The following is a 16,673-nucleotide window of genomic DNA, read 5'->3' as shown; positions in this document are numbered from 1 at the left end:
TACTTTTTGCACTTGTGTTAGGTTTTAGAATATTTAAAACGAAACATAAAACTTAAAACTTCAATTTGAAAAATCCAAAAGTTAGAAAAAGGGTAGGAAACAATCATATTAAATTTTTTTTTATAAAAACATAAAATAGGTACGTTTTATTTTCCTTTATTTTTGTATAAAAGTACGGATATTAAGATGGCGATATAGAGTGAAACAGCATCGCTAGATATTTATATAATCGCCGTCGTACAAAATCACTTCTTCTACAAAATATTGCAAAATAACTGTGTTAATAAACCAACTCTGATCAGTACTCAAATTAGGTTGAACAAGTCTTAAGTCCTTGAAGTTTCTTATTGAAAATGCCTAAAAATAAGGGTAAGTTGCCTTGTGTTTAGGTATCTGAAATAAGTTTCTTTAACAGACTGTGCACCTATGTTATGCTAGGCCACTTTAAAAGACTTAGGCTAGCCTATTTTGTTACCAAGGGGCAAAGTTGGAGCCGATTTTCCCAAATCAAGCGAAATCCTTAGATTGCTACCAGCTGTAATAGAGCATGGCATGGTTACTGCTAGGGCAACAGTCTAACTGTTGATGGTCTTAGGTATCCGTGAATAAGTTCTAAGGCAAGAGTGGAAGTTGGGACAAATTTTTGGAGGTGCCCACCTCACCTGCCCAGAGTCTCAGGCAAGTGACCATAAATTTGAAAAAATTGGAAATTGGCTCAGATTTTCTAAACTGAGCTGAGACAATGAATAGATACTATTGGGAAAGTGATTGGAGACGCTGGGCATCCGTGAACAAGTGCTAAACTGAGAGAGAAATGTGGGACAATATTTGGGGGTGCCCATCGGCCCAGAGTCTCCGGCAAGTGACCCAAAAATTTAAAAAATGTGTGAAAAATTCAAATTTTTTTCAGAATGTGGGGCTAAGCTTAGGCAACAAATAGGTACTATTTGAAAGATAAAAATGGCTTTAAACGATTGTTTTGCCTGTTATTTCAAGCAAATTTATGGTCCTATGTCAATTTTAAATTCTTGGTCAACCTTCTTAAGACCATAGGTGGGTGTGCATTGTTTGCCTCTTTTTTAAATTCTTGATCAGCATGCCTAAGACTCTAGGCAGGCATGCCTTTCCAAAAACTAACCTGACAAGTATGTGTCCAATAAGAGAGTCATACTCCTGCCATTTACCTGTGCCCCAGCCATTTAAACATTTGCCTCTCAATTACTTGGACTATCTGTCTTGGCTTTTCTTTGTCTACAATTACCCAGCCCAGTCTTGACGCAACCTATGCAACCTATTGCCCAAAATACTTGATAACTTCAATTCAATAAGAGAGTCAGTCATACTCCTGCCATTTACCCGTGCCCCAGCCATTTAAACATTTGCCTCTCAATTACTTGGACTATCTGTCTTGGCTTTTCTTTGTCTACAATTACCCAGCCCAGTCTTGATGCAACCTATTGGCCAAAATACTTGATAACTTCAACTCAAAATCAACGGAACTTTACCGGCCATATGGCTCATTTTTTTGTCTTTCACTTGTAAAGTTCTACAAAATCATATTATTGAGTTAGGAATAAAGTGAATACACCATTTGATGCCTTTTTTTATGCTGATAACGAATATAATAATCATTTCTATTGGAAATGAATTTCAGCCCCCCACCCTATATAGGCTATACCTAACCCAACCCTGAATTGGCCTATATAGGGGGGGGGGGACTGAAATTCATTTTTGATAGAAATGCTTATTATAGGTTATTTGTAATCAGCATAAAAGAAGGCATTGAGGTAAAGTTCTACAAAATCATATTATTGAGTTAGGACTAAAGTGAATACACCATTCAATGCCTTTTTTTATGCTGATTACAAATATAATAAGCATTTCTATTGGAAATGAATTTCAGCCCCCCCCCCCTATATAGGCTATACATAACCTAACCCTGAATTTGCATATATAGGGGGGGAGCTGAAATTCATTTCTGATAGAAATGCTTATTATATTTGTAATCAGCATAAAAAAGGCATCAAATGGTGTATTCACTTTAGTCCTAACTCAATAATATGATTTTGTAGAACTTTACCATATGGCCTAGTAGGCTACCATAAAGGCAAAGATAGCCTAGCCTATAGGCTATCTGCCATTGGGAGTTGTCCAAATACAGTTTGCCTTAGTTGATCTGGCAGAGATTTTGGCTTCAAGATATATGAGCTGCCTTCACAAGTCAACAGATAAGCTGCTAATCTCTGCAGTTAAGGATGTTGTTGCATTATCTATTATCTTGTTGAGTATTATCTTTGTATTCTTCCACTTGATTTACAGCCCTACTTTAGAGGCTGTGGAGGAGAATTGTCTTGAGTGCAGACTTAAGTTGGTCAAGACTGTCACTAAGGACAGCTACATTGTCTGCAAAGTCAGTATCAGAGTGTCCTTCCAGCATAACTGATGCCAGAAGGGCATTGTGTGTCTTCATCAGAATGTGGTCACTAATGCTGTTAAGAGGCTCAGATGCAGCAGGGCATCCTTGCTGTGCTCCATTGTTGATGGGGAATGAAGAAGAAAGCCTCCTATTAACCAGGATGGTGCTTTCTGTATTGCTATTAAGTTCCTTAAAGAGGCTCGCCATCTTTGTAGGCAGACCCACAGCAATATACCCAAAATTATATATTCTCTGTGCTTTTTTCTATTGCTTGATTTTGCTGATGCTGCTCCTTTGTCATTAAATCTAGTTGAAGAAAAAAGTAGAAGCTTAGAATTAGTGCCATTGAGAAGGGAACACAATAAAAAAAAAACAACTCTCACTTCATAATAGACAGAAAAATTGTGGTAAACATATTCTGAATGCACTTCTGCTGTACTTTACCCCCTCTCCCTAAATGTGCAAATATATAGCCCAAATAATATTTTGCTCATGTGTCACTCTTGTTTCAACCCATGTGCTTATGAATTGAATCAATGTTGACAAAATCAAGAAACAGAAAACACATAGGAATGTATTATTTGGACATTAGGGGATTTTGGGGGCAAAGTATAGTCAAAACACATTCAAAATGTATCAATTGCAATTCTTCTGCATATTATGAAACAAGATTTTTTTTTTTTTTTTTTAATATGTTTTCTTCCCAATAGCCCCAATCTAGGCTTCAAAGAAGAAAAGATGTGATGTGTGCAAAAGTCATGGATGGTATATAGTTTGGACTGTATATTTGCACATTAGGGGACAGGCTAAAAAAGGTGGTGCTTTTAGAAAAGATGTAAGTAAGCATTTTTTTTATTGTTTTCAGAATTTTACAGCATTCCTTCTCAGAAAGAGTAATTATAAACAAGGACCTAAATTAAATATTCTCCATGAATTTTTGATATGTAACTATTCTTCCAATTAATTTGAGAGCAATCTAGCAACATTGATGGAATCAAATAATGGGAAAATTCATTGATTCTGCCATTTTGAATGTCTGCAATTCATAGATGGGTTCTTGCTTTTTATGTCAATTATGCTTAGATAGCTTAAATTATCAAGTTTGATACTAAGAATTTGATGGATATGGAAGAGATGCTTTGTAAAATATTAACATAGTGTCAGGTTTTGAATCAAATTTTAGGTCTCTGTCTTAGTTGCTATAGCAAAAAAAAAAGAAACAAGGTATCACATTAAGGGCTCAAAATAGAATTTGAAAGGGTGGCAGTTGGGATATTTTGAAAGGGCTCTATACTTTGGAATTTGAAGTGATACAGTGACCCCAAGGAAAGAAGAATACAACTGTAAAAAAAGAGAGGACCCAAATAGTAGATTTTGTTGTTTTGTTTTGCCCCTGAGACTTCACAACACCTCATCTTTAGCTGCAATAGTATTGCAAAGTCAGCAAATAAAACAAGAAATATTTTTCCAAGCCTGAAAATAAAGCCTGGCACAAGTGAACTACTTCTGGGAGATTATTTTTTTTTTTACATGGAATGATATAGTTGGCATGGTTGACATGACCCTGAAACCTGCATCAGTTTGGTTAATTGGAATAATAATTGTAAGAGGAATATGAATATTTGAATCAAATAAACCAGTGGGAAAATTTTTGTATGACTTTTTTTTAGACTCCAAGTGCTATTTTTCAAAATGAGAAGGACACTAAAAGGTACATGGTATGTTATCTTTAAGCTAGGAAATTAATTAAGTAAATAAAAAACTTGCTAAAAGATGAACATAGCACTCAATTTGACAAATTTCTAAATAAGGTGCCTTTAATTATCTTATAAAATAGTGTAGTCAGGTGAATCAGACTTCCAGGAATAGATCTAGGCCTGTTTTTTTCTGTGGACAAAGACAAGCTTTGGGCTATGGAAATACAATTTTCAGAATTATATTTACAGCCCAAAAAGACCTAAACACCATACTAAGCCTCTTTCCTTTGCTTAATACAGATGTTTTCAAAACCAAAAAGTAGACTGAAGCCAAAACCAAGAAAAGACTTTTTTTTTTTTTTTTTATACAGACCTTAAACCTGTCTACTGTGCAATTTCAGAAATAGAGGAGGAAGATGAAAGAACCTTCCCTGGTCATAATTTGCATAGTTTGTTGAATTCACTCCTGAAAGTCTTCTTCTAACTCAACTACTTCCCAAGATTAGAAGAAGCACCACATCTAGAGTTTTCCTAAAATACAGTTGCACATCCTCCCATCCACCCCACTTTACTCAAAGCTTAGCTTTTCAGCCAATCCCATCAAGCTAAACCTCTATTTTGGGTTGATATATTTCCTGTTTTGCCCCACACAGATGTCTAAAACCACAATCTTTGGCAATTTCCCATCTCTTAAAAATTGGCCTAGCCATTTTGACTTCTTTTATTATGGTACAAAAGTTGGATCAAACCACATCTTTTTAGCTTATTGTTTGATATAGGGCTAGTTAAACAAGTACTTAAAATTGTTCTTAAACGATTCCTTAGGAAAATATTTAGCAAATTACTGTGGCTTCCAATGTTATAATATTGGTTTGTAGATTTGTATCATTATTCTTTCAACCACAAACAACACTTTGCATCTTGAAGTTAGTCATTTGTGGCACCCCAAACATTGTACCAAGTTTGTTGAGCCACTCCATGTCCATTAGTGACTTGAATGCAACCACACTGGTAGAGGTCACTTTCTTTCACTAATGGAGTGCCACAGGCTGAAAGCTCTATTTGAATAGAACTTGTTCTTTAATCTGGTGTTTGCTTGTTTCCAGAAAAGCTTATGGAGGTGACCACAAGTTCTCTTTTAACTGTCTGGTTGGAAAGGGCAAGAAATGGTATTCTTGGCAATTAGAAGCTTGTATGCTGTTATCACATCACCTTGCTTGCAATGGTATATTAGAGGCAGTATTTTAAGCTTACAGAGACAGGATGGATAAGGGACAAAAGAGGTCTTCAATACATTTTGTTGCCCTCCTTTTGACTGATTCCAGTGCTGCTTGGTCAGTCTTGTTAATTGGGCATATGATACACATACTCTAGTCTCTTCCAAACTAGACTCTTGTGTAGCTTTGTTATAACAGTCTGCTAGTGAACATTCTTTTTATTAAGCCAAGTGTCTGATTAGCCTTTGCCATAGTTGCTTGTACATGAATATGAAAATTTAGCTTGTCATCTATTGGGACACCAAAATCTCTCCACATGGCTGCTGGAAATACTTTTGTGGGACTCATCACTACAGTTCATATGGTACTGAGTGTGCAGGTTTTTCTTCCCAAGGTAGAGATTCTTGCATTTTGATGCATTGAATTCAAGCTTACAAGTATTAGTCCAGTGAGGCAATGCATTGAGGTCCTGTTGGGTTGACTCAATATTTTCTACTGTATCTGCATGACCAATAAGTTTCAAGTCATCAGCATGAAGGCTTACTTTGTTATTCAGGATTTTTGGCATGCCATTTACATATAATGAATGGAGTCAGACCCAAAACTGTGTCCTAGGGCACACCACTTCCAACAGCAGCCAAAAATGTACTTCCATCCTTGCTAAATATTTTAAGCATCTGTTTCCTATCTGTTAGGAATTGCATCACCCACTCAACCACTGCTTGGAGTGGGATTGGAAGTCTTTTATGGCAGACTTCATCAAATGCCTCTGCCAAATCCAATAGTGGTGTTGACTGGGAAACACTGGTCAAGAATATCAATGACAAATGTAAGAATCAATCAGGTTGGTTTCAACTGACCAACCAGACCTAAAGCCATGCTGACATGATGAGAATATTTTATTGGTTGTCAAGTGCTTTTATTAAAAGCAACAATTGCTTTTAGTTCTTCCCAACTGCAGAGGTGATACTGATTGGCTGGTAATTACTTGCATCCTCTTTTCTACCACCCTTGTATATGGGGGTTACATGGGTCATGCACCAATCCTGCAGGATACACTTTTCATCAAGGGATTTCTGAAGATATGTATGTCTACCCTATTGACTGTAATCTGGGGCATAGGGGTTATGATGGTATTGGTGGGGGCGTCTGGAAGAGGGGCATTATCAGGGGGAGTAAATAAAGGTGTAAACTGCCTATTTATAGCATTTGCAATTTCTTTTGTTTCATCTACTGCATTGTGATTCTCTTTAAGAGGCTGAGGCATAATTCCAGAAGCATTTTGGATTTGACTTGCTTGTAGCTGCTATAACCTGAGTTCTTTGAGTTCTGTAATTTTTCAGCCCTTTGGATTAAAATTACTTCTGTGAAAATTTTATTTTGGATACCTGGTGGGTCAGCCATCCCCAATCTGTTTTGCTGTTCAATAATTTTTTGCATTTGCAACTAGTGCCTTCCCTGTTATTCATGATGATATGCAAAATTAGAAATCGAATAAATATTATTTCAAACAGTATCACAAGCTCAGTTCACTTCTTATGTCAAGTAAAAAAAAAAATGAGGAAAAAAAACAACTAACAAAGAATGAAACCTATGAAGAGCTAAGCTAAAAACCACTAAACTAAATCTATGCATTTGCACTAACTAAAGTTGAAAACAGAATTTCATCATTTACATTCAGGATATGTACAGTAGTAAAGCCATAGTTTTTGTTGTTTTTTTATTTGGTAAATTAGGTGCTGAGTTTGATTTTGTCTTGCAGGAAAAGGAGGAAAAAACAGAAGAAGAGGAAAGAATGAAAATGAGACTGAAAAAAGAGAATTGATATTCAAGGAAGATGGGCAGGGTAAGTCTAATACTTTTTTCATAGTGTCTACTCATAATTACCAAGACTTCTCTTAAATGTCTTTTCAATCAGCAAAATTTGATATGGATATCCTAAACTTCATGTGTAAGCAAAAAGTTGTACTAGGGTAATGTCAGGTATAATTTGAACCTTTTTTGAAAATGCATATCTGAGTAGTTCTCATATTTCTCTTGTCAACATCTAACATGTTGAGGATAAAAATCATTTTTTACCAGGTAAAAGAACCATTCACAAGTATTATAATTTTTTTATGCTTCTACACTAATTAGCTTGCTTAAAAATTGTAAAAATGCACAATTGGCCAATTTTCCACAATAATTGGAACCCATCTAGAAGTGGCCAGGGTGTTCAAATTTTTGTCCAGTGATTTTGAACTGGGTTGAAAATAACCATCAACCTTCTAGCTGAGGGTTCAAAACTTTTTGAACCCCCATGTGTTGTACCCCTAATAGTTTGAAAGTAATTTTATTTTCGTTATTTACTTCCATTATTCAGATAAAAATACAAAATAAGTACAGCTGAATCACAGTTCAAAACTTTTGGCAAAAGCTAATATAGGCCAGTTCTATGCCTTTAGTATTTTTGAGGCAGAATAGATCAGATCCGACTAGTTTGACAGCTCTGTAAAACGCCATTTCTTTGGTGACAACAGCAATATTGTTGATCTTAGGCAACATGAGGACTTTTCTTTAAAGTTCAACTACTTCATGAATTTAAGCTCAACTTGTCCTTTGTCAGGGAAGTCTATCACTTTACCAATAAACCAACCCTTTTTTCCATTCTTACCACTGGATCAAACTGGATAGTACTTTTCCAGCTCAAGTTTGACTGGCTCTGGGACTGCCTTTCTCACTGGGATGGTGTCTTAAGTTCAAGTTGCTAAGCAGTGTGTTAAACTGGACTGATGAAGACCCAGCTTCTTTACTCCTAGCTGACATACTGTGATGCTTGGACGGCCGCTTCTGCTTTTTGTTCTTCTGGACTCAAAAGTCTTCGTTTGTAAGAACTTGATGAAATACCTGCCTTTTCTTGACAGTATTCACAGGAGCCTTCTCATGAGTTAACAGCAGTCTAAGACCTTCTGCACGTTGAGGAGTGAGCCATTGGGCTTTGGTGTAGCTTGATGAAGCATTGCAATCACCATCTTCAGCACTGTCACCTTTGAGGATCTTGTCCACAGGGATTTCTGGCTCAAATTGATTGGGGCTATGCCCCACGGGTATAGACTGCAAGCACGGAATCCACTTTTTATAGCCTCTTTGTTCATATTGTTTGGCACAAATTCTGCTATCACCAATGCAAAGCTTATTTCGGTTACTTCAAACCATGATTGGCGGTCTCTGACTCTAACTTTAAAGTCTTTTTCCCTCAAAAATTCTTTCCATCTTTCCTTCAGGCTCCTAAAAACGGCAACATCGAGAAGTTGCAGAATAAACGTAGTATTTGGCGGCAGTATTACCAATTCAATCCGTTCTTCTTTGCATAGTTCACTCAGTTTGATTGTGATATGAGAGGCATGCCTGTCAAGAAACATGAGTACAGGTCTCTGGATGTTGTCTCAATTTGGGTAAGGAACCAGAACATTTTTCATACCTTCACAAAAGTTTGGGCCCTGCATCCAACCAGTCTCTGACGCAGAGGTATACATGGGGTCTGGACAAGCGTCTGCAACATTTTTGAACACTTTTCTCAACTTGTACTTGTAAACAATATAAGGCTTTGCATATTCACCAGCACCGTTGACCATAAACAGAATGCTAAGGTTCATTTTCTCTTTTCTGCCTGTGTGTTGTATAACTTGGTGGCTGCCCTGCTTTGCGAGAACATTTTTTTCCTGAGGAAGGAACAGAAAACTTGTTTTATCTGCATTCCATATTCTTTGGGGGTCAACAGCTGGATCCAGAAACTCTTCAAGTCCTTTTTCTTTTGAGTACTTTTCATGGTTGAGACACTAGTTTTCGACCTTTTTGCAGATTATAGAAGAATACCCTCCATGAAGATTCAAGTTTTGTTTGGAAATAGCAGGATGTCATTTCAGAAAGGAATAATACCAGTGCTTGGTCGATTTTCCAGTCTCTGATGAGGCCAAGCCGTTTGCTTTTTTCCATCATAATTGCCACTGTGTTGAGCAGGTCGGCTTTTGATAATGGGAAACCAATTCTCTGGTTCCACAAAACAAACTGATCCAGTTTTTGTTCCTCGGCCTGACTTAGGTAAGAAATTCCCTGGAGTTTGCCCCTTGTTCATTTCTTCTTGTTCTCTACTTCGAACCCCTCTTCCTTTTTCTTGACTATATGGTTCTGCAACGTCGTTACAGGAATCGAGTACTTCTTCCCTATTAATTTCATCCCAGACAGTCCCATGAAGTAGTCTTCAACAGCTTGCTTCAAGATGGAATTTTCATAAGTTTTGTAGTCTCCTCGTCCAGCTGCTGGTGTCTTTCATTCTCTTCTCCTTCACTTGTGAAGCTCTTCCATCTGTACTATCTGCAAAGCTTACATCTTAACGTTCCATGTCCATGTTGTTTTCTCATTCGACTGCTGCCATGTCGAATTCCGACTCAGAATCTTCTACGGGAGCAACAACGTATTTCCCTGGAACTGGCTTTTTTGGGGCAAGTGCATATTTCCAAGGTGCCAAAGTTTTGTGCTTTGTTTTTCACTTTTTCTCAGGTTTCACTTCCTCTTACCAGTCGCTACCATCTTTTGATCCTTTAGCGTTAGTAGGTATTATAAACTTTGGCTGGAAAGTTTGGTTCCTTTTCATCTTCCGTGGCGGCCCCACTGGCAGCAACTCTCCCAAGTCTAGTTTGTCTGAAATAAAAACAGATCAGAAACAACAAAGTCAAAGTCAAATCCATTTTCAGTAACCTTAAACGCAAGTTTTCTTTTACATACAAAGTGGGTCGAACTTTTTTAATCTTCACTGGGAAACAGCACTTATTTTCTGCTGAGGATAGGAAAATTGTAAAAAATGAGTTTCAGCACAAGGATAAGGAGAGAAAACAATGTAGCAAATTTAAAAAGGAACCCAAGGTTCGAGCCCTTCATGAATTTCGAAACCTTCCAGAATGCCTGTTCTTTCAAGTAAAATCGTTTGGTATTTATTCAAACCTGTCGGCAACGGTTTGAAATGGCAATAAAAAGTTCGAATTCTGTCATTTCGAACCATCCAAAACTTTTTGAACAGGGTGCACTTCTCTAGAAGAGAACTGGTAACCGCTACTGACCTGAAATGTTAAATGCATCACTTTCTTTCATTAAAATTTCGATCTAAGCCTTCCACAGACTGCTAAAATTACGGACCTGAGAGCAAAAAAAATTCAAACCTTTTCTGGAAAATCAAGATTTTCTGCAATTCTAGCACCTGTTATGTGACCATTCACCCTCCCTTACATTGAGCACAAACCATTCAGGCGTATCCAAAAAGAAAAACTTCGAAAAGACTTAAATATGAGACTTCTTTAACACTTACCTTTTTTCTCCAACATCACTCCACTAAAGCATGTTTTCAGACACGTGGTCATAAATCTTTTCTTCTTTGAGGTTAACGATTTCTTGCAGCTGGAAACCACATAATAGGTGGCTGTGTGCATTACCAGGCGGTCCTCGATAGGAAAGGACGCGTTTTCGATTTTTAGTAATGAAAAGTTAGTTTTCGAACCTCCGTCCACTTCTCTAGGGTTCGAATCATACCGAACGTTACTCTAACTTAATTTGTCATATAAGTGGCATTAATGATGGCATTTAGTGTTTTTTGCATTAATGTTTAAGAGCTAAGGACTTCCTTCAGATAAGAAAGGTATTTAATGAAATAAATGATGATATGTTTGTGTCACAAGGATTATATGTGCATATGGATTCAACATTGGGTGAATTATGTGGGTTTTTCCTTAGGTAGAATCAAATTGCTAAAAGAGTATTTCTGGCCAATATCTTCTCAGAAATGGAGTCCTTTGGACCAATTATGGCTATGTACTCATTTGAGCTCTATTGATGAAACAGACAAAAAAAATGTGCCTTTATCCTAGTGTATAGGACTGTATAGAAGAAAATCATGAGATAAATTGATTGCATTTTGTGACTGTTCAAATGAAAAAATGGGTTTTATGATAATCCAACCAGGTCCAGACGAAGGCGACATCAAGCAGGGAGGATAGAAATTAACTCAATTTGGTACATCTGCCTGTAAGTGGGAACTTCATGAGAAGGAGTAAATAATGATGTTTCTTTTTTTTCATTTGGATCTCTCTGTTTCCCTCTTTATTTCTCTCTTTTCTTCTTTATTTCTCTCTCTCTCTCTTTCCCTCTCTGTCTCTGTTTCCCTCTTTATTTCTCTCTTGCTCTCTCACTCTCTCAATATCTCTCTTGTCTGTTCAAAACTGATATCTATGGACTAAACAGCTGATATGTCTTTGTATTGAAAATGTCAAACTTTAATGAGGTCAAATGCCAAAGGTTTATAATCTTTTTCTTCTTTTTTTTCACAAAAAATAGTAAGCACATAATGCTTACAATGTCTAACATGCTAACATCTTCTATTTTTGTTTTAGAATATGCTCAAGTTACGAAAATGCTGGGCAATGGCCGTCTTGAAGCAATGTGTTTTGATGGTCAAAAAAGACTATGTCATATTAGAGGAAAACTTCGTAAAAAGGTGATTTTTCTTCTTTTCTTTAGGTCTTAGGTGCGCAGACATTCAACTCCTGGGTAGGGGCAAGCACAAAAACATAATCTTTTATTTCCTTTATTTTTTTCAGGGGATGGGGGGATCTTCTTACCAATTAGAGGGTAAGCTACTCTCCCCCCTCCCCTAATTGTTTATGGTCTTAGGTGCATACAGATATTCCCTGGATAGGTTGATTTGTACGGGATTGGGAAGGGTGGGGTTGGATCATTTTTTTTGGGGGGGGGGGAGAAGGTGTCATCAGAAAAAAGGCTATTCTTTTTTTTCTCCCTATGTGCTACTTTTTAGAGTTTGCAAATAATGAAGTTTTGCAGATGTAAAAGATGTCTTGACTTTCAGTTAAATTCAACTGTGGCTTAAAATTCAGCTCAAGGACTAGGAACCATCTTGTCAAGGTCCACAGTCCACTAAGCCAGTTTCTTCTCCTTTTTTTCTCCAAAGTAGACATTCACATAATGTCTTCATGATATTCTAGATAATGATGTGGTGGGAATTAATAATAACTATTGTCTAATGATTTCCTTCTCGCCTTGGTAACCTTTGCAACAATATCATCCACTAAAATGACTAAATAATAGTATAATTCACCTATTCTGCAACTGGTATAGGAAACATTAGTAATGAAAGTTATTGTTGATATTAATACCCAGCCACCAAAAAGACAGAAATGAAAAAAAAAACTGGAATCGGTTTACAAAGAAGGGGTGATAATGAAAAGAGAGGGGATTGGCTAAAACAGAGGCATTTACACTTATCAACATTAATGCAATGCTTAACGCATGTGAATACATCACTAATACAATTTGATAGAACTTGAACTAATAATAAATGGAACTTGAACTGAAGGCTAGTTTGAATCTGTTGATAACTAGAAGATGTATGCTACATACAGTAAATTAGTAGAATTATGAAAGTAAGTTGGGGATATTGAAAAATTTATCGAGCTTGATGCTTTAAAAAGAGTTGGTGAGAAGACTCCTACGTCTCAAAAAGAAGTTTATTGATTACAAACTAAGCCAGGAGCATATATGTGGCTGGGCCTAGTATCAATATTGATTTGAAATATATATTCTGTCATCATGTATTCCCATTTTTATTCTTCTTTCTCTGCCTCTTTTTTATTTTTTTTTCTGATGTATCCTACCTTCAGCCTGAGGTTTGCCAAACAACTGAACTCGCTTTTCCTGCTAGTAATCATTATAGTAATGTGTGTAGAGCTTATTAGGTAAAACCAAAAATTTTTCGTGTGTAAAATTTGTGTTTGGCTATGCCCTTCTCATTCTTAAAACTTTGTGCCACTGTGATACCTGCATACAATAAGGGGAAAGACAGGATGGTCTATCCCACCTGCCTCATCTACAGAAGCTTAGGTGCATTGCTTTGCTATTTTTTTTTGCAATAATTTTGTTGAAAGTGTATATTGTTTAAAAAGAAAAACTTGGTTAGGTCTGGTCCTCCTCATCCTGGTTACATTTTATTAATATTTGTGACTTTAGCTGCAAGTATCTATAGCAGAACTTGCATTACCTGTCTTGATCTCGTTTTGACGTTGCGATCTTGTTTGCTTTGTCCCCCCTCTCTATAAATGCTTTGTCACTCTAGTTCATAATATGTCTTTTTAGATCTGTGGTGAGATATGACTAGAGTTTTTGAAGCAAAACGCCTCTGTATTTGAAGTTTGAAAGTCGTTTTTCTTTTATTTTAAAATGGAATTGTTTTTCAGCTTAACAGTAATGGGAATTACAGTAGCTAGAAGGGGATTCAGGGCCTGAAGGCCCTTCTGCAGATGTGCTTGCATTCTACTGCAGGATTCCTCAATGGTTTTACTACACATTCAGGCATGTAAACAGAGATTAATTTCAAAGGGATGTAACTGTTTTTTTTTTCTTTGGGGGAGGGTTGAGTTCAAGACTAGAAAATTATCTAAAAATATTGCTCTAAAGGATCTAAGCAGTATTCCAAATGCGCATATGATGGGCTCTGTATAAACACTTTAAAAACATTTGAGTAGGCATATAGATAAAACGAAAAACTGTTCTATTAGTCAGACTATCAGGTTTGCTTCTACTGTTATCAAGTTTTTAGTAATTTCATTGAATAATTGGTAAAATATGCACTCAGTTGCAGACAAAGACAAATTCCGGACTATAGGAATAACCTGTTTAATAAAGGCCCTATGACGTGGCCTATGGCTAGGTTGAATTAATGGGGAAATACATTATTAGGGTTGTATATGGGGGTTCTAGGTGGTAACCTCCCCCCCCCCTCCCGTCGAAAATAAGGTTTTCCAAATTTGAGAATTTTATCTGGTTTTGTTTTTTTTTATTTTCTGTAGGGGGAAGGAATTTTGGTACTTGTGTATTATACACCACTCACTCAAGTTTACCCTGTGTAGAACTCGAGAACAAACTGGTTTCTTTGTTGGTTTCTTCTTACTTTAGAAACAAATCTTTGGCTAGATATTTGCACATTAGGGGGGGGGGGGAGATAAAGTATATTTGGTCTGCATTCAAAATGTATCTGCATATTATAAAGTAAGATTTGTTTTCTGAATTCAAACTGTCCAAATACTTTGCCCCCCCCCTCCCTCCCCTCACATGCAAATATATAGCCCAAATTATACATTTCCCATCTATTCTGTCACTTGTCTTTGTCTTGTCTCACGCTAAGCTGAAAGAAACTAACAAAGAAACCTGTTCGTTCTCGAGTTTTACACAGCGTAAACTTGAGTGAGTGTCTTGTGGCTATGCTTTATCTAGAGATATTGTTGACATACGCCCTTACTTTTTTAAACTATTTCTTCTTTGTTTAGGTGTGGATTAACACAGGAGATATTATTCTTGTTGGCCTTAGAGATTATCAAGATGCGAAAGCTGATGTTATTCAGAAATACAATCCTGATGAAGCAAGAAACCTGAAAACCTATGGTGAAATTCCTGAGAGTGTCAAGGTCACCGACAATGTATTTGTTGACGATGGATTGGATGACGAGATCGAATTTGGTGACGACTCAGGAAGTGAAAGTGAAGCAGACATTGATGACATATAAATTAGTGTTGCTGTATTTTTCTTTTTTGTGTACCTCTTTTGCATTTAGGTTTATGAAAATTAATTCAGCACGTTATCATGGCAAGATAACGCTCGGGATGATTATGCTCATCTTATATTTAAGACCTTGATGGACTTTTTATTTCAATTCGTTTTTTGGTCGATGGCAGTATTTGCATTATCAAGGAATTGGTTTATTTCAGCAGATTATGAATTAAAATGTTGGAGCATACTTTTATATATTAAATGTTTGTTTCTTCTGTTTAATTTTATTTGTCTCATTTTAGGAAAGTTAAACTTAGGAACATGATGTTATATTATCATAGAAGTATGTAGAAAAACTGTGAGATGGGTCACATGACTTGGGTCATTATACAATGTACATTAGTAATAAAGACCGTAATGAACCATACTTAATAACAAAAAGTTCAGTGACAAAAAAATATAAACAACAAATGCAGTCTTACTTCCAAGCTCGAAAGGTAAATTGTCTCTTTATATGAACTGCCTAAACCAATCAATCCTTCGAAATTGCTTATCTCTCCTCCCAAAAATTCAATTACTTAATCAGGCAGGGTAAGGTCTTTGTGGTTCTATCCCCTGCTGAAATCTTGTGATTTGTGTTATTCTTTTCTGTAATTTCTTAAATTAACTACACAAATGGTTCCTCCATTTTTAGTGCTACTGGTAGAACTAAAGGACGAGAGGAGTGAGGAATAGTATCCAGATAAAGATCAAGATCCTCAAAAAGGCTCAGTTACGAGGGGAAGTGAAATGCATAAGGATTTAAGTGGCGGACATAAACTCTACAGGAGAGTAAAAAGAAACTTCTGATTTTCAACCATTATAGCTTAAGTTACCTGTTTTATTTATTTATATATATATATATATATATATATATATATATATATATATATATATATATATATATATCATATTTACTGACTTCAAGACATGGTTAGAACAATTTTGGTCGAAATCCTCATTTTTCTACTGTTAGATAAACAGCAATTTTTGAAGGAAAAAAAATTCTGTGGTTGTGGTGGATAAAAGCCTGTTTGAAAAGCTGTAGTAAAAAGGAAGATCAGACATATTCCAGCTCAGAACTGCCATGCAAATTAAACCGTATCAGCCCCCACCTTTTTTTTCTTCCTCAGTATTTTTCAAAGCTCCATGTCGTAATGGTTTTTATGGGATTAGCCGACTTGAGTGACATCTATGATTAATGAGATTGATAAAGTTGAAGACAGAAACGTAATGAGTATGAGTTCCATTTTGGAAATTGTTTTGTGTTGGAGTAGCTTAATATTTTCAACTGTTTCATGTCAAGCGAATGCTAGGGTATATCAATTCCACTTTAGCAGGGGTCGTACAAAGGTCCCTATTTCTGTTCCTCTTCTTTTTTTTTTTTTTTTAAATGTATTCCTTCATTGCCAACAACAAACAAGCCTTTAGCCAGTGCCATGGAGTTCGTGTATCTCACCCCACTATCCAGGAGTTATAGTGCGTAGCAGGGGGTTTTGTTGCGCCATCTACTTTCAGTTATTTAGTATTGATGTTGCGTATATAGATAGATAGTTGCATCCAAGGCATCACATCAGTGAGGGCGTTTTGTAGGGTAGGTGGCAAATAGCTTCCGTTGCTGACATTGCCCAGGCTGAATCAGGGTTGCCACCGTCAGTAGAATTTTACTAGATCTAGTAAAAAAAAAATCTAGTAAATTTCCCGAAATCTAATAAAAA

General features: G+C 36.4%; 1 protein-coding gene across 1 annotated transcript; it reads left to right on the top strand.

The window, feature by feature from the left end:
* Positions 1–236: 236 nt before the first annotated feature.
* eIF1A (eukaryotic translation initiation factor 1A) lies at positions 237–15,193 on the top strand. The gene is made up of 4 exons (XM_089088215.1): positions 237–369; positions 7,093–7,176; positions 11,750–11,853; positions 14,696–15,193. Exons 1-4 carry the CDS (start codon positions 354–356, stop codon positions 14,930–14,932), a joined length of 441 nt encoding a protein of 146 aa, XP_088944341.1. The 5' UTR covers positions 237–353; the 3' UTR covers positions 14,933–15,193.
* Positions 15,194–16,673: the final 1,480 nt, after the last annotated feature.

This window comes from Artemia sp. Qi Xiang Cuo, chromosome 4, assembly GCF_049724085.1.
Source record: "Artemia sp. Qi Xiang Cuo chromosome 4, ASM4972408v1, whole genome shotgun sequence".
NCBI lineage: Eukaryota > Metazoa > Arthropoda > Branchiopoda > Anostraca > Artemiidae > Artemia > Artemia sp. Qi Xiang Cuo.
This window is presented reverse-complemented; position numbering and strand designations above follow the sequence as displayed.